General features: G+C 39.1%; 1 protein-coding gene across 6 annotated transcripts; it reads left to right on the forward strand.

The window, feature by feature from the left end:
- The first annotated feature begins 37 nt into the window (after positions 1-37).
- MFSD1 (major facilitator superfamily domain containing 1) lies at positions 38-23,725 on the forward strand. 6 transcript variants are annotated; one of them, XM_032631021.1, is made up of 16 exons: positions 45-301; positions 2,455-2,507; positions 3,447-3,559; positions 5,332-5,374; positions 5,690-5,757; positions 7,222-7,330; positions 12,122-12,224; positions 14,393-14,491; positions 15,011-15,122; positions 16,045-16,101; positions 16,458-16,614; positions 17,902-17,999; positions 18,617-18,729; positions 20,412-20,459; positions 21,728-21,785; positions 22,944-23,725. In XM_032631021.1, exons 1-16 carry the CDS (start codon positions 133-135, stop codon positions 22,945-22,947), a joined length of 1,404 nt encoding a protein of 467 aa, XP_032486912.1. In that variant the 5' UTR covers positions 45-132; the 3' UTR covers positions 22,948-23,725. The 6 variants fall into 6 exon arrangements, with proteins under 6 accessions (XP_032486914.1, XP_032486912.1, XP_032486911.1 ...); XM_032631020.1 differs by having other exon boundaries at positions 16,520-16,614; positions 22,944-23,665; XM_032631022.1 differs by lacking the exon at positions 18,617-18,729 and having other exon boundaries at positions 22,944-23,665.
- The last annotated feature ends 269 nt before the right edge of the window (positions 23,726-23,994 follow it).

Below are 23,994 nucleotides of genomic sequence, written 5' to 3' on the forward strand. Positions count from 1 at the left end.
GTAACCCTGCTTGACCGGCCGCGGCGTCACGTGAGTAACTGCGGTCACGTGAGCACTGTTTTCGCTGGGCTCTGGCAGCGGCTTCCTCCCGGAGTTGCAGTCGCTGTCGTCTCTCGGTCTCCCGTTAGCCCGATGGAGGAGGAGGAGGAAGTGAGGGCGCTGCTGCCCGACGGCCCCGACGAGGCCGGCAGAGGCGCCCCCGTTACACCCCCTGCCCCCGGGGCGCTGCCGGCCCTCTGCGACCCCAGTCGCCTGGCGCACCGGCTTTTGGTGCTGTTGCTGATGTGCTTCCTTGGTTTCGGTGAGCCGGCTGGCCTGGTGGGGTGGGGTTGATAAGAAGGAATTCCCGGCTTTCTTTCGGAGCTGCACTGAGCTCCTAGGTGCCACGCGGCCTCAGGGAAGCTTCTTGCTTCAGCTCCTGGGCTTCCCTTCTTTAACTTTCGCGACCCCATCCAAGCCTGTGGACATTGCTAGCTATTCAGCGTCCCGAAGGTGGGGGTCAGGGGACTGAGCTGGGCGAGTTTCGTCCCACTCCTTTGCTTCCAAGAAGTCCCAAAGGCTAGTAGCTTGGGCCGTGGGGCCACGGATACGAAGAAATTCCTAGATCGTCAGGGTTCCTCTCATGACACTATTTTTAATCCTTTTAAAAAAAAAAAAATTATTGGAGTGTAGTTGCTTTATAATGTTGTATTCGTTTCTGCCATACAGAGAAGTGAATCAGTTATATGTATGCATATATCCACTCTTTTTAAGATTTCCTTCCCATTTAGGTCACGACAGATCATTGAGTAGAGTTCCCTGTGCTATAATGTAGGTTCTCATTAGTTATCTCTTTTATTCATAGTAGTGTATATGTGTCAATCCCAATCTCCCAGTTCGTCCCACTCCCCGCTTCCCCCCTTGGTAACCCTCTCATGACACTTTGTTCAGAAGGAATTCAGAAAGATTTAACTGGCCCCCTCCCCCCAAAGAAACCCCACACATACTTTAAAATTTTCGATTGAATAATTCGTTGGCAGTTATTTATATGTTTCTCACCCTCTTTGGTAAAACGTATGAGTGTGTCTTGATAGCTTCAGTGAGTAGATGTGTACTTGTACTCCCGCTCTGCCAATGTGAAGCAGTTATACCTGGATTGGACTTGTGGTGTTTGATTTCAGTCATGAAATTTGGTGACTCTGAAAGCAGTTTCTGGAGATAATCTTTAAAATATCTGTCTATTATATTCCAGCAACTAATTTATCCAGCAACATTCTAATGTCAATATCAGTTTGGTATGAAAGTAGTAATGTGTTTTTCATGGGCTGGCTGGAATTGGTGGAATCAACAGATTTAGGAACATGATGGTGGATTACTTTATGTTACTGCTGGAATATATAAGTAGGCACGCAGGATGCTTTGGGCTTTAGTTTCTTTGCATCTCTTTTTGTTCCGCCTCTTCTCACTGTGGAAAGATGGTGCCCATTCATTAGCTTTAAAGCCTGAGATTGGTATCCCTGACAGTGATTAAAACAGGAATCATTAATTGCTGAGTTGAGGAACAAAAAACAAGAACAACAGAAACACTTAAAATACCACGTACTTAAGCAATTTATTTTTAGTAAATTATGGTTACTTGGATGGGTTTCAGAAGCCAGAGTCATACCTTTCTAATGACAGTTTTCTTTCTTTTGAACTGGTGGCTTCTAATGTATACTTCTAGACAGAGTTCGTGGAGAAATGGAGGCAGCATTATCCTGTGCCTATAAAAAAATCTGTCGATTTTATTACTGTAAAAATAACTCTCAGTGCATGAATGTCCAACCTCTCTCCACTTCTCTTTCTTACCCTCCCAAAGACGTTATTATTATGTTTTAATTTAACCCTTTAGAATTCTTGTTTTATTTTTGTTCATTCCTGGCACTGTATTTGCTAAATTATTTGATCTTGGGTATGCTGTTTGTAGAATTAAGAGTTCTTGTTTTAAAAACAGGTTTAGTCAGAATAGTTAAACTCCATTCCTCTGCTCTCAAGATAAGTGGTGGCTTTAGGTAACATTACTAGGAAACTGCTGAGGATGTTTTTGAAATTTTTAGTGTATGTGTGTTTTGGTAGCTTTAAGGAAAATACAACTGTTTCGTGAAGGTGCTAATAAAACAATAGACATACAAAACATGATGAAAGTAAGGTGGAAGAACAATTAGTTGTTGATTAACTTCTTAATCCAGGTTCCCAGTATTTGCTGTGTATGCAGGCTCATAATTTGTAAATAACTTGGCATGTTTTCTGTGGATTATCTGGCTGCAATTTAGAGAATATTGGTGGACAAGGAAGTGGTCTACAAAAGGTTCCAGTGTCAGTCTTCGAACCCCTAGTATAGACGTTTAAAATCAGCATTTGAGTAGTAATTGCAGCTTGAAACTTTTATATGGAAAGTATTACTACTTAAAAGAAAATTGCTTTTCCTTTTTCTAGGCAGCTATTTTTGCTATGATAACCCTGCTGCCCTTCAGACTCAGGTTAAACGGGTAAGTTGACTTTTCACCCTTGTTTCTTTTGTTGGCTCTGGAACAGGTATACTGTTGAGGCATCATCAGCTCTCAGGTTGCCCGCTCTGAAACATTGTCTAATGAATCCATTTTAATATCCATTGTCACCAAATTTGTGTGGGCAAGGAGTATTCTTGAGCTGGAATGAATGGCCACAAAAAATTCATTCATAGTACTTGTGACTTGATATCGTTTCACATCTTAGATGAGTAATTGCTATTTCCACAGTATTGCCAAACAGTATTTTGGCAGTTTTTTGTTTGCACTTCTCTCATTGTGTAATCATTGGAATGACAAATGATTTGGTACGATAGCATTTTGCTTTCTTAAATATGTTTTTGTTGTTATTTCATTTTTAAAATGCGGCTACTGATTCCAGAGGATTGTCCGTGTCAGTATTTTTAGTCTGGCTTTATAAAAATATATTTGATATTTACAGTTTCTTGTGTATTTAGATATTTTTTTTCCTTTGTAAGTTTTTTCACCTTTGGATAGGAAGAAATACATAGATTGGCCCTTCACATTCTAGAATGAAAGGGAAGGAAGATAGGAATTAGTGGAGGGGAGGGAAGGGATAAGCTAAGATGGCCCTTTTTCATGTGGGTATAGAACCCCACAGCAGGTTGTACATGGTGAATAAAATGTAGAAGATACAGGCAGATGCAGACAGAAGTGGTCCCAGTAGTGGAAGAGCTGATTGATCCTGAACTCCATGAAGCCTCTGAAATGACTGCACACTCAGGAAGTTCCTCGGTGTGACCATTTTTCTGGGGTAGCGGCCATAGATGTCATGAGAGTCTCAAAGCACTTAGCAACTGCAAATGATTAAGAAACGCCTGCCCTTCCAGAAAGAATGTTTTGATTTGTTAGTTGCTAAACTTAACTGGAAAAAAATAGTTTTGTTTTCTTTCCGTATAGGATATGCAGGTGAATACCACGAAATTCATGCTGCTGTATGCCTGGTATTCTTGGCCCAATGTAGTTTTGTGTTTCTTTGGTGGCTTTTTGGTAGACCGCGTATTTGGAATCCGGTAAGCTTGGGAAAAATCTCACTTATGGGTAAATACGATTATTAAGAAAACACAGAACTAGATTAAGTATTTCTGGAAAGAACTGAATAAACTTATGTATTGACTGTGATAATCTGCATTAGTTTTTGTGTGTGTGTGATTTTTATATCTACAGAATTTTTTAAAAAAATAAATTTATTTATTTTTGGCTGCGTTGGGTCTTTGTTGCTGCGTGGGCTTTCTAGTTGTGGCGAGCAGGGGCTACTCTTCGTTGTGGTGTGTGGGCTTCTCATTGTGGTGGCTTCTCTTGTTGCTGAGCATGGGCTCTAGGCACGTGGGCTTCAGTAGTTGTGGCGCATGGGCTTAGTTGCTCCATGGCATGTGGGATCTTCCCCGACCATGGATCAAACCCATGTTCCCTGCATTCGCAGGTGGATTCTTAACCACTGCACCACCAGGGAAGCCCCTGGAATTGGTTTTCGAAACTTGGTTGGTATTTCAGTTAAGGTAAATGCTGCTCAGGGAATATGGTAGCTCAGTTATCTAAAGGTAAATTATGCCCTCACTTGGAATCAGCAGACCAGGGTCTGAATCCTTTTGCTGTCACTTGCTCAACTTCCTAGCTCTTTTGAGCTGTTCCTAGCTTCCTGATCTTCAGTTTCCTCATTGGTAAAATACGGATAGTAATTCCTGCCTCGCAAGGTGGTTATGAGGATTGAGAGAGATGGAAGGACAGTATTTGACACGTAGTTAGTGTTTACCTCTCCCAGCCCTAATGAGATTTTCTCTTTTGCCTTTCTTTAGGCATCAAACTTTTTGTGACCACTCCTCTTAGCTGAGGAAGGCATACATTATAAGCTCTGTCAGTTTTCATCCTAATGATTGGTTGTGTGTGTGCTGTTAGTGGAGACTTTAGGAGGGATGTAGTCTGGGAATATTTTCGGAAGGCAGAGGGCAAACTGATGAGGGGTTTTCCAACCATGTTTGGTGGAAAAGAGTTGAAGAAACTATAAGTGTTTAAATTTGGGGACTAACTTTTAAACATTTTGAAGAGTGTATAAAGGAGGACTTAAATTTAATTTGCTTGGTCTAAAGGGGTAGAATAAGTTTGAAATTCAGGGAGCCAGATTCCACTTAGTATGATGGAAACTTTGCTTGATCAGGGTGACAGGTGGGGCTGTGAGGTGCCTTGGGACCACAGTCAGTTTTCCAGCGCTAGAGAACATTCAGGAGACTCTGGTATGACCATTTCACAAGGATCTTTGGAGGGATTTGAGTTTCAGAAGAATGGTTTTCTAATATGATCTTTAAGAACTCTCCTGGTACTGGTATTTTATTACTCTGGGGAAACATTAATGAGCTATTCAGAGTGTGGGATACTAGAGAAGGCAGATTTATAAGTGTATTAGCATGGTTGCTATTTTTCCTTTTAAAGATAGTTTTTAGTTATCAAGAATTACAACCACTTAAAATTACTTAATCTAGGATTCCCTGGAGTCAATCCTAAACTCAATAAAAATTTTATAAAGAATGTCCATTTTTAAATGGGAACCCTGGGAACTTCTTGAAGATTATTTAATATGTTGTGTTTAAGATATGATAATGGCTTAAACAAGCATATGCCATCACTAAAGCCTCTGGAATCAAGACTTCTGTAGGTCACCATGCAGCCTAGGAAGGCTGCTGACTTCAGAGGCCAACCCCTTTCTCTGGAGGGAATGCAGAGGGGTCAGCGAAACCCAAGAAGGACTTGGTGATATACTCTTCCTTCATTCTCTCTCTTTCTCTAACAGATGGGGCACCATTATTTTTAGTTGCTTTGTTTGCGTTGGACAGGTAAGAAAAGACAAAACGATCATTGATTCATTGTGACAGTGACTCTTGAATTCTTGTCTCATTCCACCAGCAAAGATGTGTTTAGTGAATGCCTGACTTAATTAAGCAGGGCTCACAAATGCCCGTGTAAAGTAATGCATAGTAATGCATTTTAAGCCTTGAGACAGATGAACCTTGATACCTAAATTTCACAGATTTACTAAGAAGGAATATTAAAATCATTGTAGAGGTTGTGTTTCATCATAAGTCACTTATTTCTCTTAGATTCCTTGAACTTACTTTTTCTTTCTTCTTACGTTATATTCTACATTACAGGTTGTTTTTGCTCTGGGTGGAATATTTCGTGCTTTTTGGCTGATGGAATTTGGAAGGTTTGTGTTTGGGTAAGTTATGCATCATTTCACTTATCCCGACATATTACTGTTTTAGTGTTCATCTGTCAATTTATTAAAGATTTACAAAAAATATATTATTATATCTTCTGGAGAATTACTTCAAATCCTTGAAATCTAGCTCAATGGTTGTCTTAATTTTCCCTTAAAGTAAGCAACAATTTTGAGGGGTCATAGTTAACTCTGTGTAGGGTTTGAATATTAAATAGTTCTCCAGAAATGATATTTTTCTTAAGTGTTTTGCTTTTCTGTAGTATTGAAGACTGTGATTTAAACCTCATTTAGAAAAGCATAGACCATCATTTTCTAGGTTGGTGATTAATGGACATTTTGCTGCTTCTTAGCGGGTATGTGTAGGTCCTTTTGAACCGTGTCGAAGAGGCTTGGAGGAGTAAATTACCAGAAGACTAACTGCTCTTAATGAATTTCAGTGTCTATTCAGTAAGCCCATTCTGAGTTCAGCCTTGGGCTTCCTGCCCAGAGCGATGCAGATGACATAACTTACTCATGCTTTTTACAGGTACCAACGACATGTAGACATAGGTGACACCCCCCCAAAAGTGCTCTACGTGAGAGAGAAGGAAAAAAAATGTATATAAGCATATGAAAGGGATTCAGAGATGGAAGTGTGGTCAGAAATGGCCTCGTGGATGAAGTGGGCCTTGACATCAGTATAGGATCTGGATTAGTAGAAGAGGGGAGATATTTTTGGACGCGGACAGTGATGAGGAGGACTCGGTGTTAGGATGCAGGGGAGAGGAAGCTCCTACGTAAAGGTCAATGTGTAGAACTTACAGAAGGAAAGTTAAAATCTGGGAAGTAGGAGAATGTCGAATATGGAAGGTACTGGCCTGAAAAGTGTGAATTTTTGTGTTTTCACAAGTACGGACCGCTCTCCCCACGTGAGCATTTTATATAGCATAGATGGTGATGTGGTAGCTCAAACTCCTTTTATTGCTGGTTGTGGTTGTCATTGCAGTGTATTAAATTACCCACACTTAGTATAAAACAACCCTCACATTGTGGGCTTTGTGGGTCAGGAATTTGGACGGGGTACAGCGTGCACAGTGTGTCTGTGCACCTGATGTCTGGAGCCTGAGCTGGGATGACCTGAAGGCTGGCACTGCTGGCTGGAGCACCTAAACAGGGCCTCTCTTGGCTTTCGCATAGTGTGGCGAACTCAGGGTAGTTGGACTTCTTACAAGGTGGCTCAGGGTTCTAAGTGTGAATGTTTGAATGGAAAGGCAGATCTCACCTTTTATAACCCAGCCTTGGGATCACACAACCCTGCCTCCACCACATTCTACTGGTTGAAGCAGTCACAGGCCCACTTAGATTCAAGGGACGGGACATAGACCCTACCTCTTGACGGGAGGGGTGTCAAAATTTTACACCTGCTGCTTTGTTAACTGGGGTATTTCTTTAAAAACTGTGACTTTTCTCTTCTTATTCTAGGATTGGTGGGGAGTCCTTAGCAGTTGCCCAGAATACATATGCTGTGAGTTGGTTTAAAGGCAAAGAATTAAACTTGGTGTTTGGACTCCAGCTTAGCATGGCTAGAATTGTAAGTATGACACAGATAATGAAGCCAAATGGGAAGCAAAAGATTGAATGTTGTAGTTATCTCTTAAAGATTACAGGATGAAATGTGTTTGTGTATAAGTTAGGTATTGATCTTTTATATATTTTTCTAGACCATAGTATACCATTTACCTGACCTTTTTTTTTTCAAAAAAAATATTTATTTATTTATTTTTGGCTGTGTTGGGTCTTCATTTCTGTGCGAGGGCTTTCTCTAGTTGTGGCAAGCAGGCGCCACTCTTCATTGTAGCGCGTGGGCCTCTCACTATCGCGGCCTCCCTTGTTGGGGAGCACAGGCTCCAGATGCTCAGGCTCAGCGTCCATGGCTCACGGGCCCAGTCGCTCCGCAGCATGTGGGATCTTCCCGGACCAGGGCTTGAACCCGAGTCTCCAGCATTGGCAGGCAGATTCTCAACCACTGTGCCACCGGGGAAGCCCCCATTTACCTGACTTTAATTAAGGCATTTCTAACCTTATTTCACTTAGGAAACAGTCTAAAATGGCGAATTGAGCATTTGTTAGTTCAGAGAACCTGAGCATTGGGATGGATCGTATAGATTTTGTTGTCTAATTTCTTTACCCATTTTCGGCGTTCCTGCAATGAAAGTCTTTACATATGGTCATCCAGGTTCTGCTCGCACATTTCTAGTGATTAGAAGCTCGCTGTGTGATGGGACAGCTCATCTACTACAATTAACTCTGTGAAGCTCAGTCTCCCATAGAGATGAGATCTGCCTGTACAAGTAGCTTTTAGTGATTGTTCCAACTTTTGCCCTCTAGTGAGTGTTTATTTTCTCTGCTGTGCAGCAGCACTTTGCTTATGAAGACAACTCTGAAGGTCTTGGTCAGACATGCTCATTTCCTGTGCTTGTCTAAGCCATGTGGCATGGGTTTCAGCTCCCTGACCGTGGCGCTCCTGCCTCTCTGGACTTCATCACAGGTGGTCAGTACTCCTCAGCAGCATTTGGAACCTGGAAGTGATCGTGGTGTTTCATGATAGGGGATCTGGTAGAGGGTACCCAGGGGAACAACATTATGCTATGATAAATGCAACCTGGAAGGTGTTTTGGCCATCCCAAACCCTGTTAGGTTTTTTCCTTCATGAGCTCCTGTGAATAGAGGTTTTTAAAAAGATCCTTGCCATTAAAAATCAAGATTTTAAAGACTGTAAATGGCATGAAAATGCTTGGAACATAGTCTCGAGGGAAGAAATCCAATACAAAAAAACCCAGTACAAATGAAATATTTTTAATGTAATATTTCATCTTATGAAATATATAACACATACATATGTCATACATATATAACATTTCTATATTGTTGTACATGTAGGCTCTTTCTAATTTTCCAGTATTATAAATAGAGCTGTTGTGCAACACTCCAAAACTTGTCTGCATCTCTGATTATTTCCTGAGGCTAGCTTGCTAGGAATGGAATTATCACTGAGTCAGAGGGTTTGTTAGGGTTTTTTAAGACTGTTGAGACATATTTCCACTTTTTCCTCTCAGAGATGTTTACATCTCCATCTGTGAGATATGAGAGGATCCTTTTTATTGTAACTTTGATAGTACTTTAAAAAAGTCATTTTGGGCTTCCTTGGTGGCGCAGTGGTTGAGAGTCCGCCTGCCGATGCAGGGGACACGGGTTCGTGCCCCGGTCCGGGAAGATCCCACATGTCGTGGAGTGGCTGGGCCTGCGTGTCTGGAGACTGTGCTCTGCAACGGGAGAGGCCACAACAGTGAGAGGCCCGCGTACCGCAAAAAAAAAAAAAAAAAAAAAAAAAAAAAAAAAAAAAAGGCATTTTATCAATTTGATAGGAAACACCTAAACATTATTTTAATTTGTAAATCTTTGATAACTAGTGTGGTTTTCCACATTTTCTAAATTTTATCCACAAGGACATTCCTGGTACTTCCTTATGTATCTTGTGCAAGTCAAGACATGTCTGTGGCAGCTGGTGGATCTCATCGTCTAATAACTTCTAAAAGAAGGAAATAGGAGCAGTTGAGCAAGACTCATTCTCAGTGACGCCATTGTGGTTACTAATGGTCTTCACGTTCTTTTCTGTGTGGTCACAAACTAGTTATAATCCATTCACCTGCATCCCCAGGAGCCCTAAGTTTCTAGAACGGAATCTCAGGGGCTTCTAGGATGCGGGGTGGAGGTTATGGGAATGGTGGGGGGGCCTGAGGAGGAGGTGGCAGGAGCCAGATCTCAGGCAGCCACCTCTCCGTCAGCCAGGGTGGCTCGGCTCTGATCTGGTTGGTGTATTGAGGGTCCTTGTGAGATGCACGCAGGAGACCAAAGGACTCCATTACAGAGTTGCTGGGGTAGATGGAGGTTCAGGCTTTTTTGTGCTTCTCTTGGCCCTGCACATACTCAGAATGATCATAGAGGTTTCGGCTTTACCTCGCCGTGATTTTTTTGTCGGCCGAACTGTGAGTTTGTCTGATTTTAGACCCTTGGACTGTTATCATTCAGGCAGTGGACTTTGCACTTTTCTTATTATTCCTGTCTTAGCTGAGGTTGGAAGTCCAGCACACTTTTGATTTTCCTCTGTCATTTGTTACTTTTAAAAACTCCTTATTTCAACAAATATTTATTGAGTACTTGCTAAGCCAGGTCATGTTAGGCATTTTAGAATTAAAGGGTTATTGAGACGATATGTCTTTGAGGGGCTTGTATTTTTGCTGATGTTGAGGAATGTTTCCAGCAGGTCTCCGTTTATACCTTATTCAGATGAGCGTCTGAATAATGCCACTGGCTAACGTTTTGTGAGAAGTCGCCACGTGCGATTTGCTGCTGTATTTGCTGTGGGAACGTGGTCGACGACATGTTTATTTCTCAGTCTCCTTAGCAGTAGCGTCAGCACAGTTGACACTCCCCTTTCCTTGATTTCTTCTCTTGGGTTCTAGGACTCCACAGTCTCATAGTTTTCCTCTTGCCCTTCTGTCTGCTCCTTCCGCCTCTTTTGCTGGTTCCACCTCAGTCTTCTCAACCTGTAAATGTGGGTTTGGTCGTTGGACACCCTCTCATTTCTTTTGACGCTCACTTCCTTGGTAATCTTACCTAGTTTTGAAGTTTTAAATAGCGTGTCTTTGCTCCTGAAGTTATATCGTCCAGGCCTTTCCGCTGAATTCCACACCCGTATTTGCAGCTTCCTTCTTGACATTTCCACTTGGATGTCTAGTAGGCATATCAAACTCAACACAGCCAAAGCCCAGCTCTTAATGTTTCACCTACTGTCCTCCAAACCAGCTCATGCTGAAGTTTTCTCATCTTCAGTTATGAGCAACTCTATTCTTCCAGGTGCTCAGGCAAAAACTTTGATGTCACCCTGAACCACTCCTTACCCCCATCCCTAACCCCACACTCTCCACTTATTTTCCATTGGCAAATCCTGTTAGCTCTACCACCGGAATATGTCTGTATTCCGACCACTTCCCACTGTGCCCACTGCCAGTCTCCCCAGTCCAAGACCTATCGTTTCTGTTCTGCATTATTGCAGCCGCCCCGAGCCGATGTCCTTGCTTCTGCACCGTCCTCACTTACAGTCTGCTTTGGATATAGCAGCCAGAGTGAGTCTCTTAAAATGTAAGGGATTGTGCCACTTCTCTGCTCAGAACCCCAATGGCTTCCCATCTCACGCAGAGTAAAAGCCAGAAGTTCTTATTACCAATAGCTCGCTTTCCCATCAGTTCCTCTCTGGGGACCTCGTCTCATCCTCTCCCTTCTTCATTGACACTGTTCTAGTCTCTACGCTCCTTGCCTTGAGCACGCCGGGCAACCTCCCTCTCGGGGCCTGTGCCCTGGGTATTCCTTCTGCCTGGAGTGCTGTGCTGTTCTTCCAGGTAGCCTCCCAGCTTCCTTCAGGTTCTTAACCCAGAGTCACATTCTCAGCAAGGTCTCTACCCCTTTTTATTCTCCTTCTATGCTTTATTTTTATTTATTTATTTTTTGCGGTATGGGGGCCTCTCACTGTTGTGGCCTCTCCCGCCGCGGAGCACAGGCTGCGGACGCGCAGGCTCAGTGGCCATGGCTCACGCACCCAGCTGCTCCGCGGCATGTGGGATCTTCCCGGACCGGGGCACGAACCCGTGTCCCCTGCATCGGCAGGCAGACTCTCAACCACTGTGCCACCAGGGAAGCCCCTATGCTTTATCTTTTTTCCTTATTTTTTAGAAGCACTCATTGCTGTTTCATATACTGTATATTTTACCTTTTCTACCCCACTAAAATGGGGTTGCTCTCTATGAGAGCTGGAAATTTTTCTGTTATTTTATTCCCGGTAACTAGAACAGTGACAGGCATGTAATCAGGGTTCAATAACTGCTAAATGAAAGAATAAATGAATGAGAGTAGTACTATTACTGTCTTCTAAAGGATGATCAGAGGATGAATTTTTTTTTCAGATGTCAGGATCAGGAAAAGCTGTGCTTTTTATGAGCCAAAGTTTATTTTTGTCTTGGGTACCCTGTGAACTTTATAACTTGTGTTTCATTTTTGTTTAGGCTACTAGGAAGATCTAGATGTACTGTGCTGTTTTGAATGCTAGCATTTTCTATAAATTGGCATTTTTGTGTGGTAATCTTATCTGTGGCTTTATCCTAGGTTGTTAGCTCTTTCCTTGTAGTGTTTTTTTAAAAAAATTATCTGTTGTTTAATCTGAACCCTATTATACTTATTTCTCTAAGCTAACTGACATCCTTTTTTTCTGAGCAAGACAGATAGAAATGAAAATTATGTTGATTTTTTTTTTTTCCTTTTCTTTCAGGGAAGTACAGTAAACATGAACCTCATGGGATGGCTGTATTCTAAGGTTGAAGCTTCGTTGGGTTCTGCTGGTCACACAACGCTTGGGGTCACACTTATTATTGGTTAGTGAATCCTGAAGTCCCACCTTTTATCTGTCCTGAAAGCTTGTCATAGGAAATGGTGTGACAGGGAGGAAAGAACACAGGAATTGGGCTTAGACCACTTGGTTATAGTTTTGCCTGTACAGTTCACTAGTTCTTGGACCTAATTAGACACAGTGAACATATTGGCAATCATTCACCCCATTTGTATTTTTATTTCCACTCTCTTAAAATAACGATCTTGTACCACCACATGTGTTCAGGTTTTTTTTTTTTTTGTAAATAAGGATAGATTTTTTAAAATATTTATTTATTTTATTCTTGGCTGCATCGGGTCTTAGTTGTGGTACGTGGGCTTCTCTCTAGTTGTGGTGGGCTCCAGAGCGTGCAAGCTCAGTAATTGTGGCACATGGGCTCTCTAGTCATGGCACGTGGGTTCCAGAGCGCATGGGCTCTGTAGTTGTGGCATGTGGGCTCCAGAGCGTGTGGGCTCTTTAGTTGTGACGCACGGGCTCGGTAGTTGCGCGCACGGGCTTAGTTGCCCTGCCAGGGATTGAACCTGAGTCCCTTGCATTGGAAAGTGGATTCTTAACCACTGGACCACCAGGGAAGTCCCTGTGCTTCGGTTTTGTTGTGATGAGCAAATGAGAGTGTATGTGAGAACTCTGAAAACAGTCAGGGAGTTTGTACCTCTAAGGTGTTCATTAATAGTCTGTAGCAGAAGGGAGAATTGTTTCCTTTTGATCAAATTCATTTCATGCGCTTATGGAGCTTAGATTTTATAGAAGTCAGAGGTGATAGGATGTGATGGGAAATCCACCAGGTTGGGAGCTGGGAGTCTAGGTTCTGGTCCTGGCTCATTTTGGACAGGAAGTTAACCTCTGTGTCTCTTCTCTGTAAAACTGTTTTCTTCTCTGTAAAACTGTGGGTGTTGGACTAAAACTGTATAGGCTCCTTCTGACCCTAAGTTCTGTTGGCTAAAGCTGGGTTCTGCTGGTTGCTGGGTGGGTCACTGAGAAGCGCTTGATGCTCTCTGGGTTTACCACCTGTGCTTCTTCTCTGAGCAGTGAATTTGTCTAACTGAGCCCCACAGGATATGGAGAGCTGCTTGCAGAGCCCTAGGGAGACCTGTGGGTGCTGGGTTGAAGGTTCTGTGCCGTCTTTTATTCCCTGTATTCCTTGGTACAGGCTGGTAAAGGGAGGACAGTGAGAGGTAATCCTAGATGGGCAACTTGTGTCTAGAGACCCCTTCTTTCTCCCCCTCCCTATTAAATCCTTTGCCACTTATAACCTCTTTCTTACTTTCAGATTCTCTTCAGTATTCCTTCCAGTTCTCTCCACAGTGGAGAATTTGAGAATTTTAGAGAATTTCAGAGCCAGAAAAGATCTGTGCCATCAGATCAAAGCCTCTGATTTTACACTTGGGAAAATTGAAGCCCAGAGAGGTTAAATTCCTTGCCCAAGATCAATCAGCTTGTTACTGCCAGACGTAGAACCCACGTCTACCGACTCTTTGCAGTTTTTCATATTATGTCAGCCAATTAAAGATGTCATTTACTTTACTAAGCTTCTTTTTATTAAAAATTTTGAGAAGTGTACACTTTATTCACTGTTTATCCTGATTCACTTTAATGATACGAGGTCAGCATTAGTGAGTAATGCTGGTTACCTGAAGGAGAGTGAGCGGGCTGTGCTGTGGGAGGATTGGGGCCCTTGGGGTTGCCACAGGGTAGGAGCAAGAGTCAGACTTGGGGAGGAATCAGAGGGAATATGAGGTGATCACAGAATCAGACTTTGCTTTTGCGGTTTGTTCCCCCTGGCATCCATCAATAATTGGTGCTTAGACTGAATTAAGAAATTAGGACTAATTTGCTAGCTGGTCATCAGCTTTCTTCAGTCTATATTCTGATTATAAAAGACTAGACTAGTTTGTTCTAGTCTTTCCCCTCTAATCTCCAACCTTATACCGGGAAATAATATACAATAGTAATAGCGACTGCTGTTCATTGAGTGCTTCCCAATGCACTTCCTTTCCTTCTGTCCTGATTTAGTAATTGTAGGCTTTTCATATGTGTGTCTAGATGCCATCCCTTTAAGTTGCTAAGTATTTTGCTGTTAATGTAATGTGCTACCTTTTAGGAACCTTCATTTTGGTTCTCTTTTAAAAATCTCTTCTTTTTTTATTATAGGGGGTATAACATGTATTCTTTCACTAGTCTGTGCCTTGGCCCTTGCTTACTTGGATCAGAGAGCAGAACGAATCCTTCATAAAGAACAAGGAAAAACAGGTTAGTCTAAATGCAAGAAAAAGTTAGGCTCTTAGGAATTATGGCCTTTTTGAGATAATTTACAATGAGGTAAATTCCTAATGTAGTGTTGTAAACCCAGTGAGGCTTAATACTCGTTTATTAAATCTTTTTTTTCCACTTTAAAATTTTTAAAAATTTTATATGGGCATATAGTTTATTTAAATCTTTTATTTCCTAATCTATTTCCATTTGTCTAAATTTTTGGATACTTTTTTTTTCCCCCTTAAGCGGTTTTGGCAGAATTTACATTCTTGATTGTACTTTGTATATTTGCAAAGTGATGAGTGTTTCTGGAAGAAAGAAAGAAGGTAGATGCTAATCTTAGGTTTTGCATTTTCTGTTGTCTTTTTAGTTTATCCGAGAAACTATGTTCTAGTGATTTACTGAGACAAGTATTTTTTAACTGAATTGCAAAGGTTAATCACATGATAAAAGAAAAATAATCTTGACTTAGAAATGCAAAATTACACTGACTGCATCTTCCGTTTCTTCTGTAAGGTGAAGTTATCAAGTTAACTGATGTGAAGGACTTCTCCTTCCCCCTGTGGCTCGTATTTATCATCTGTGTCGGCTATTATGTTGCTGTGTTCCCTTTCATTGGACTTGGGAAGTGAGTCTTCTCTAGCATTCCGTTTTTGTTGGCTAAATTATAATGAGAATTCAGTCACATAAATGTAATTTTTTTAAGGTATAAATTTTGCTTCTCTGTTACGGTTGATATTTTCACAGGAATTGTTTTACATCCTGGGACACAACTGATTTTCTTAGCTTAAGGTTTAGTGTTGCTTTAATACTTGTATTAGGTTTTTGAAGAAATACCTGAAACAGTTTTTGATACATGATATCGATTTACTTTAATGCTTGATTTTGGATTTGTATTCTTTTTTTATTTCCTCTTTATTTCTTTGTTAGGAAGCCTCTTATTGCGAATGGAGACAGTGCATTAGCTCGTAGTGACAGGGCATATCTCCATTTGTTAGGACTGCGTTTCTGCAGACTCAAATTCAGGGCTTCAATCAGATTCTTCTTTGCTTTATCTTCTGCCTTCTCTCCGTTTTCACGGGCAGCTACTTAAACAGAGCAGTGTGTGAGTGTGAGTGTGTTTGTTGAGATGCATCTCTGTAATTCTAACCTTTAAATTCAGGCTGTCATTTTACAGTTTGAGACAAGAACCTTATGCATCATTTAGCAAAGAACCCGTCCAGTATTGCTTTTAAGGAAAAGAAGCCATCTTAATTCCTTGTAGTAATACATTTGGGTTTCTGAAAATTTGTGTGTATTGTTGGCTGTACACGTAAAAGAGGAAAAAATAGGTATCGATATGTTTTATTTAGTTGGTGAAGTACTTACGTAAATACTAAACCTTTAGCCAGTTGCTTGAAGATGGATACCAAATAAGGTGGGAAAACAGTATAAAGAAGGGAAAGTTGACTAAACTTATTTTTATTCAGTTTTATTTTGCCTTTATTTTTAAAAAACAGAATAGTTCTTTCTAAAGTGTCTGCTTTTTGTCCTCTCTCTTTTTATTTTAGAGTTTTCTTTACAGAGAAATTTGGATTTTCCTCCCAGGCAGCGAGTGCTATTAACAGGTATTCCATTAATTCTGTAAGTGCTTACTGTGTGCTTAGTGTGGGTCTTTAATTATAACCCGATGTTATAAGAGACAGAAAAGACGTATGTGAACTAACATCTACAGTGTGAAACAAAGTCTGTCTTGGGTCTTGATCCTGAATGGCCATCTTTGCATTAAGGGAAAACCAAAGAAGTCTTGGACCACTGTTTATATCCTTATATTTCTATTCACTGCTGACCATTTTAGAAGGATGTTAAATTAAATGAGCTAGGGTTTGCTTTACCTAATCATTGTAGGATTTAGGACTTTGTGGATTTTTAATTTTTTTTTCCTGTGATATATTATTAAATATCTTTTATATTTTCTGGGCAGTATTGTATATGTAATATCAGCTCCCATGTCCCCAATATTTGGGCTTCTGGTGGATAAAACAGGAAGGAACATCATCTGGGTTCTGTGTGCAGTGGTGACCACTCTTGCTTCCCACATGATGCTGGCCTTCACTCTGTGGAACCCTTGGATTGCTATGGTAAAGTCGCTGCGAACGGCTGGGGGGCTCAGGGCTTCAGGGAGGACTCTGTACAGCACGTATCAGAAGCCAACGCTCAGCTCTTCTGATAGTAGTGCTTGTGACAGTGGGAAAAACAATGACAATTTCAGTTTCTACAGAATAGCTATTTTTAAAGTATATAAATATTAATCATTAATGCATAAGATGTTTTTGATTTCATTTGGCCTATATAATAGTACCCTCAATGCTGCTATAGAATTTGAAATAAAATAGTCTTATAAAAGCCCAATGCTTATTAGTTCCATTTATTTTTCAGTACTTCATTAAAAGAAGTCATTCCATCATAGGTGGCAAAAACATCTGTCAACCCAGTATCCATGATTTTGCGTTCTTTTGTCTTTGACTTTTAGTAGGTCAAAAAGTAATAATGAATTCATCAAGTTTTTGTAATTGTTCTTCAGAATGTCATTTTTAAGACCATAGGCCAAAGTGCTGGCATTTCTTACCTGTTAATAAAAGACTATCTTGAACATATATATTTGTGCACTTCGTTAGAATTCTCTAGGACAGACTCCTAGAAGTAGAAATGCTAGAGCAGAGGCTTTGCACAGTTAACATTTTGATAGACACTGTGAAACCTCTCCTCTAATAACTTCCTACCCATTTATAGCTTTACCAATAATACATGAATGTGTTTGTTTTTTAGTATCCTTGCCATTGTTAGACGTTGGCATTATTTTAATTGTTCCCAATCTGATAAATGATCTTATTTTAACTTAAATCATAAGGTTTCTTCTTTAACTGAAGAAAAAGTTAGCATTAGGTGATGTTTATCAAGCAGTCGTTGTTGGTGGTCCTCTGCTTGGCTCTCCAGTTGGGTGGTGATGACCCAGAAGTAAGATAATGGACTGTTGGCATGATGTTACCTTGATTGCTTAATTTGTAATTGTTAATGAATACTGGGAAATTAGCTTGCCTGAAACATTGGTAAAGACATTTTGCAAATTAGCTTTATTTTCTTGTTTGGTCTTTGACTGCACCCTGGGCCCAGCCAGTTATGTATTCATATAATATAAAATGGTTAAGACAGTGTTATGTGTATCTTGTCCCTAGAGGGATACTGTTAGAGAGGCCCAAGACCATTTTGTGTTGAATATGAGTTTTTAGCCTAATTATTTTGCAACACAATTTGCATGGATATTCATATATTAGTTATTATGTCACTCTTGCTAATCTGCATCAAAAGAAAATCACCTTTTGGTAAATATAAGACTTCTTTACCCTTTTCCGTATTGATTTCAATAGTGTCTCCTGGGACTCTCCTACTCATTGCTTGCCTGTGCATTGTGGCCAATGGTGGCGTTTGTAGTTCCCGAACATCAGCTGGGAACTGCATATGGCTTGTAAGTGTTTGCACTGTGGATCACATAATGTCTCTCTCTGCTGTGTCAATTTAATTATCTTATAAAACTCCAGATCTCCTGAATCTAGTCAGCTTCAGGCTTTTGGGACAGCTCCGAACCTGGAAATAACCAGAAAATCAGTTAATCTATTTGTATTATTATTGTGGCAAAAAAAAATGCTCCGAGCCTCCAGCAAGAGAGCTGGAGATGAGCTACCCCATGAGAGGTCATTGCTGACGTGACCATCCCAGCGCCCGTTTATCTGAGGGCCTCTCAGTGAGAAGTTGAGTTCCAATCTCTAGCACAAAAGGCCGAACAGGGAAACCACATCTCTGGTTGGTATTCACTTAGCCCTTGGATTCATTCAGCAGGAAGGTGTTGAGTTCAGACGGTACTTGCTAAGGCAAACTCCCTTGCCTTTGAGCCTACAGTTAAGTAGTGGAAACAGTCATGGGATTAAAGAAACAAATCTAATGAGGTCATTCCTGGTTGAAAACCCTCTTAACACTGATAGTATGTGGTTTATAGATACTAATATTTATAGTGAATTGGTACTCTGTGTGTGAAGACTTTAGAATTGAAATGTTTGGTTTTTTTTTTAATTTCTTAAATTGTAGCATGCAGTCCATTCAGAATCTTGGGTTGGCAGTCATTTCCATCATTGCTGGCATGATATTGGATACTTGGGGATATCTGTTTTTAGAAGTTTTCTTCATTGCCTGTGTTTCTTGTAAGTGCGCCACCTGGCAACATTTAGTTTCTTTTAATATGCAGCAGGATGTTCTCATTTATACTTTTAGGTTTTTGTTGTTATTGTTCTTTTTTCCCCTTTTTTAAACCAAATCCCTAAGATGTATCATTCAGATTTGCCTGATTCTTAGCCTGTGCATCAGTTTCTCAGCTGGTGACTTTAGTTTTCTGAAGATTCACAGGAATTTTTCAGGAGATTCCTGTTCTTAAAGGCAGGAATGGAATCTGCTCTATAGTCTGTTTTAAATATTTATGTTTTTTTTAATGGTAAATGTCATGTTATGTATTTTTAATTATAATAGAAAAAAGAATGTAGTATGGATACATGTTACAATATCAGTGAACATTAAAAACATCCTTAGTGAAAAAAGCCATACAGAACAGGCCACCCAGATCCCATACTCATCTTGTCTGTTTCATAAATATTTATGGTTGTTAAAAAACACCTTCCTCTTTAGAGTGGAACCATTTGAAGGGTCCTGAGTATGTCCCTGGTGTGAATGTGTGGACATTAGTGTGACTTAGGTGTGAGCGCTCATTGTTTATTCATTAGTCTATTTCGAATTGTTTTTATTCTTAGTCCTGTTATTTAATTTTTACCTGTAATGATTCATTGGTTAAAAATAGGAAGCATTAGGAAACTGCCGAAAACTACAAAAATAAATCAGTATTTTTTCACTGTGTTCTCCTTACACATCAATTGTGTTCATCTGAAAAAGAATGTTCACATAACATATCAGATGTCTTTCATGCTTCGGTAAATTGTGTTTAAAATGGCAAGCCCGAGTAATGATTTTATCTGACTTCATTTTCATTTACAGGAATAAAGACTGTCTATACTTGAGGTGTGGTATTTGCAGATGATTGCTTATGAATAATAGCCTGAATGTATTTTATTATCTCATAATTTTAGAAATTAGCACATCAAATTTTAAAAATATATTCTTAAATAGTGGGCCATATACGAATTCATAGTACTAGGTTGTGAAAGTGTTTTTGTCTATTTTTGATGCTGCAACGTGTGGTTTAATCTCAGTCAACGGTTCCTTATAAATTTGGTTCTCAAACCAAACACCACTCCATTTAAAAAGGTTTTTGTTGAGGTATTAAAGTAAGTTAAGTGTGCCACACTTGTTAAAGTGAAAAGCCAAGTACCTGACTTTCTGAGGCCTTTACTGGTCTGGGTTTCTGGGAGTTTAATGACCACGTTTTAATATTTGGTTAATTTGTAAAATGAACATGGTGTTTTCAGACCTAAAACCCCCAAAGGATTACTTCTATTTGGCTCTCTGTAAAAACATAAACAGTCTAGCAGCTGGCAGGGTTTTGGGAAAGTGCTGGGAACTACCAGCATTACAAAGGGAGAGGAAAGAGAAATGATCTGTGGGTGGCTTGGCCCCTTCTCCTGGGGGCAGAGGGGTCTCAGTTTCTCTTTTTCTGTCCCTGCCATCCCTGGGCTCAGGTTTTAAAAATATCTTTCTCATGGAGAAAATGGTGTGTAACTTAGTGCTTTTTGGAAAATAATGTGAAGAGTGTTTTCATTTTTAAATGCTAGTTAATAAAGATTTGATTTTCTAAGCTTTACTTTGTAATTATGATTACATAGGAATCATTGGGAAAAAGTACATGTTTTTAAGGACCTTATGTTTTTTTCATTTCCAGTCTCACTTTTATCTGTGGTCTTACTCTACTTGGTGAATCGTGCCCAAGGTAAGTAGAAGTTCAGGTATTTTCTTCTTAAACCACAGTGGATCATCATTTTTTTTAAATTAAATTAAATTTATTTTATTTTATTTTTGGCTGCGTTGGGTCTTTGCTGCTGCATGCAGGCTTTCTCTAGTTGCGGCGAGCGGGGACTACTCTTTGTTGTGGTGTGCGGGTTTCTCATTGTGGTGGCTTCTCTTGTTGTGGAGCATGGACTCTAGGTGTGTGGGCTTCAGTAGTTGCAGCACACAGACTCAGTAGCTGTGGCTCGCGGGCTCTAGAGTGCAGGCTCAGTAGTTGTGGCACATGGGCATAGTTGCTCCGTGGCATGTGGGATCTTCCTGGACCAAGGCTCAAACCCGTGTCCCCTGCATTGGCAGGCAGATTCTTAACCTCTGTGCCACCAGGGAAGCCCACAGTTGATCATCTTGTGGGGCTCCTGGATTGTCTCCATCCAGGAGAGGCTTTATTTCATGTAATAACATTCTGTTCATAGTGATGAAACACATTTTACTTTATAGCATATAATTTTGTATTTTGGACCTTCCCATATATTAAAATCATTGTCATGTTCTTTCTGGCCAGTTCAATTTAAGTTTTGTAATATAAAATTTTAGATGTTCTTTTTATATTAGCAGAAGGTCATATTAGTATGACTTCTAAAAAAATAACCTAAAGCCCTTCCTATGTTATTGTCTTATATTTTTTAAAAATGAGAAGTAAACATATTTATAGCTGCAGTTTGCATTTTAAGGTTGAAAGTGTTTAATATAGAATGAGAAATTATAGATTTTTTTCGTTTGCTAATATCTACTACATTTATTTTTGCTTTTTTTGTTATTTATAAGATTTTGATATTACCTTTATTAATTTTTCTAAACTGGCTTGGCCCTAAGGGTTGTCGTGTATTTAGAAGAATGAATACATATGCTGTTTAAATAATTTTAGGTCATTTACTTTAATGCCTCTTAATTTTCACTATTATTGAATATTGATACAGTGTCCCAAAGAACAAAACCTTGAGCAATACATAAGTCCAAAATTTTTAAAAAACTGCTAACATTAAGGAGTGATTATTTGTATCATATAATGATTCTTAAGAAACACTTTTTCCCCCTTGGGAAGTTTCCAGGAGATAAACTAGTTCTTTCTCACCTTCCATAGCCTCTTCTGTTACTTAAAGGCATTTGTATGCGTGTGTGTACACATGTGCATATTTGAATTTTACTTACGATAGTTGTGTTGAAAAGATTCAATGCTTATTTGTATTTTAGGTGGGAACCTAAATTATTCTGCAAGACAAAGGGAAGAAATAAAACTTTCTCATGCAGAGTAAGTATTGAAAGAAAGAAAATTTGTTTTTATTATGAAAATCTTAAAACAGTAGCATTTTATTTCAAGATATTGGGTTTAGACATTTAAGAAATTAGTCTTTTTCTTAAGTTTTGAGAGCCGACAATTATCTCTGGAACTATTGTAACATAATTTTTCTTTGTGTTAGAAAAATTTTAAAGGGAGGATATCAAAGGTTAAAATGAAGGGGATAAAGAACAAATTGGGCTTTAACTTGCCTTCCGAGAGGAGAGAGAGAGAGACCTGCAGTATTTGTAATTTATTGGAGGAAAGGTCTTTGTCCTGACTTCCTGTGCTGGGCTCACCCTTCCATTCTTTCTCGTATTTTCTTTTTCTTAACTAGTTGAGATAATCTTTTATTTTCTCCTGGTGCTAACATGCCATTATGTGTTCTCTGACTCACTTGGAACAGATTAAAGTATCTAGTGTGGGGTTTAAGTTAAATTAATTTTTTCCATGAGTGCATGCTAAAGCATAGTAGTGATTCTATTTCTTTTGTTATTTCTAGTTTTTTAGACATTGTATTTTTTATAATTAAAAAATTTTATTTGTAAATATATACCACCTGACTATAAGTTTTATGAATTTTGAGTAGGTTAAAATCTGGTAGAACAAGGCTGTGTTTTCTGGGGCTTGATTCTTGGCCATCTCAAATTCCCTTTTCACATAGTAATTCTACTATAAACAAATGTTGTTAAAATCATGTTTAAGAAGGATTTTTGAAGTCAGAGATACTCAACATGCCATGTGTTAAGTAAACAAAAGGTAAAAATGCAAATATAATATCCCAATTTTATTCAAGAAAAAGTATGTAGGCATGTGTATTTCTTAAATCCATTACTTATATATAATAGAAAAAATGCTGAAAGAAAAATCCCCAATATTAACAATTCCATTTGAATGGTAGGGTTAGAAGAGTTTCTTTTTTTCTTGGCATTTCTATATTTTCCAAATTTTCTAAGTCGATCCTCTATTACTTTTATGATCAAGAGAAGTGAAAAGATTATCCAGCAAAATGTGTAACTTAATATTTGGCACTGCATGTTTTATAGTGGTTATGGTTTTCATTTTGTAATAATGGGGTTTCATGGTTTTTTTCCTCCCTTTTTTGATAATGTATTGCATTGTGTTTTGCAGGTGAGAAGTTTAAATGACCGTGTCATGCAAATGGGCTGCACACATCATTGGTTTGAAAACCTCCAATTTTTTTTTTCTTTTAATTTAGAGTTTAGTCGTTAGGAAAAATAATGGTCTGGAGAATTATTATATTTATATTTTGAATGTATCTATTTTAAAGTATAGCTGTGAGGACTATTTTAGCCTGTGTCTTTTGTATTGCTGAAGAATTCTGCTTTGGAATAGGCTCATCAATGATGAAGTTTAGAAAATTGCATCTGGTACGTGCAGGTGATTTTGAGTAAGGACAGTAAATAATGGAAATCTTTGGATCTTGTATTGAGATAATTTTCACAAAGTGTATCTTAGGGATATGGCCTTTAATCTTAAAGCAAAAGAAAAAAGTTTTGGGGGATTAGAAAGGATATTTTATATAGAATAAACAATGGCATTTTAATAGGCATTCCCTTTTGTAATAGGGAATACTTGAAGGGTATTTTTATGAAGTCTCATTTCCACAAATAGCAGATTGTGTTCTGCTCTCTTTAGTTACCAGAGGTTGCTGAGCAGTGACCCTTTTGAGCTTCTTTATTTCTCTGTTACTGAGGACCCTGATCCCTTAGGGACATAATTTTGTGGTACAAACTTTCTGTACGGTTTCTCTTATAGTCCAATTAATAAATATCCTGTAACTTATGATAATTGCATATCTACAAGGATAAATAAAAACACTGCAAAAGGAATACTTGATGTCTTTTAACTTTTTATTTAAAAAAATATTAAAACACTGATTTTAACTCTTATTTATGTGGAAAATTATCTCTATAAGAAAATCTAAGTTGGAATAAAGAGAATTTGACTAATTACAGTCATTGAAAGATTATGGGAGTAGTTTTTTTCTCCAGACTAGGACCTTGAGTAACATTTATGTTTTTTGCATTAAATAAAATACGGATATGAAACTTTTCTGACAAACTTAAACACTTTTTAGTTGACTTAGTCTTGTCATATTACGTATTAAAGTCAAGGGATTTATGTGTTTTGCTTTCTGTGGACATGCAGATATTTTAGA

This window comes from Phocoena sinus, chromosome 4 (genome assembly GCF_008692025.1).
Source record: "Phocoena sinus isolate mPhoSin1 chromosome 4, mPhoSin1.pri, whole genome shotgun sequence".
Classification (NCBI taxonomy): Eukaryota; Metazoa; Chordata; class Mammalia; order Artiodactyla; family Phocoenidae; genus Phocoena; species Phocoena sinus.

Excerpts from the sequence above, each read along its gene's own strand:
- MFSD1 (XM_032631020.1), top strand. The coding sequence starts at position 133 with ATGGAGGAGGAGGAGGAAGTGAGGGCGCTGCTGCCCGACGGCCCCGAC. Across the intron at positions 5,375-5,689 it reads GCTTTGTTTGCGTTGGACAG|GTTGTTTTTGCTCTGGGTGG; the intron begins GTAAGAAAAGAC and ends TCTACATTACAG. Across the intron at positions 16,102-16,519 it reads GCAGCGAGTGCTATTAACAG|GAAGGAACATCATCTGGGTT; the intron begins GTATTCCATTAA and ends TGGATAAAACAG.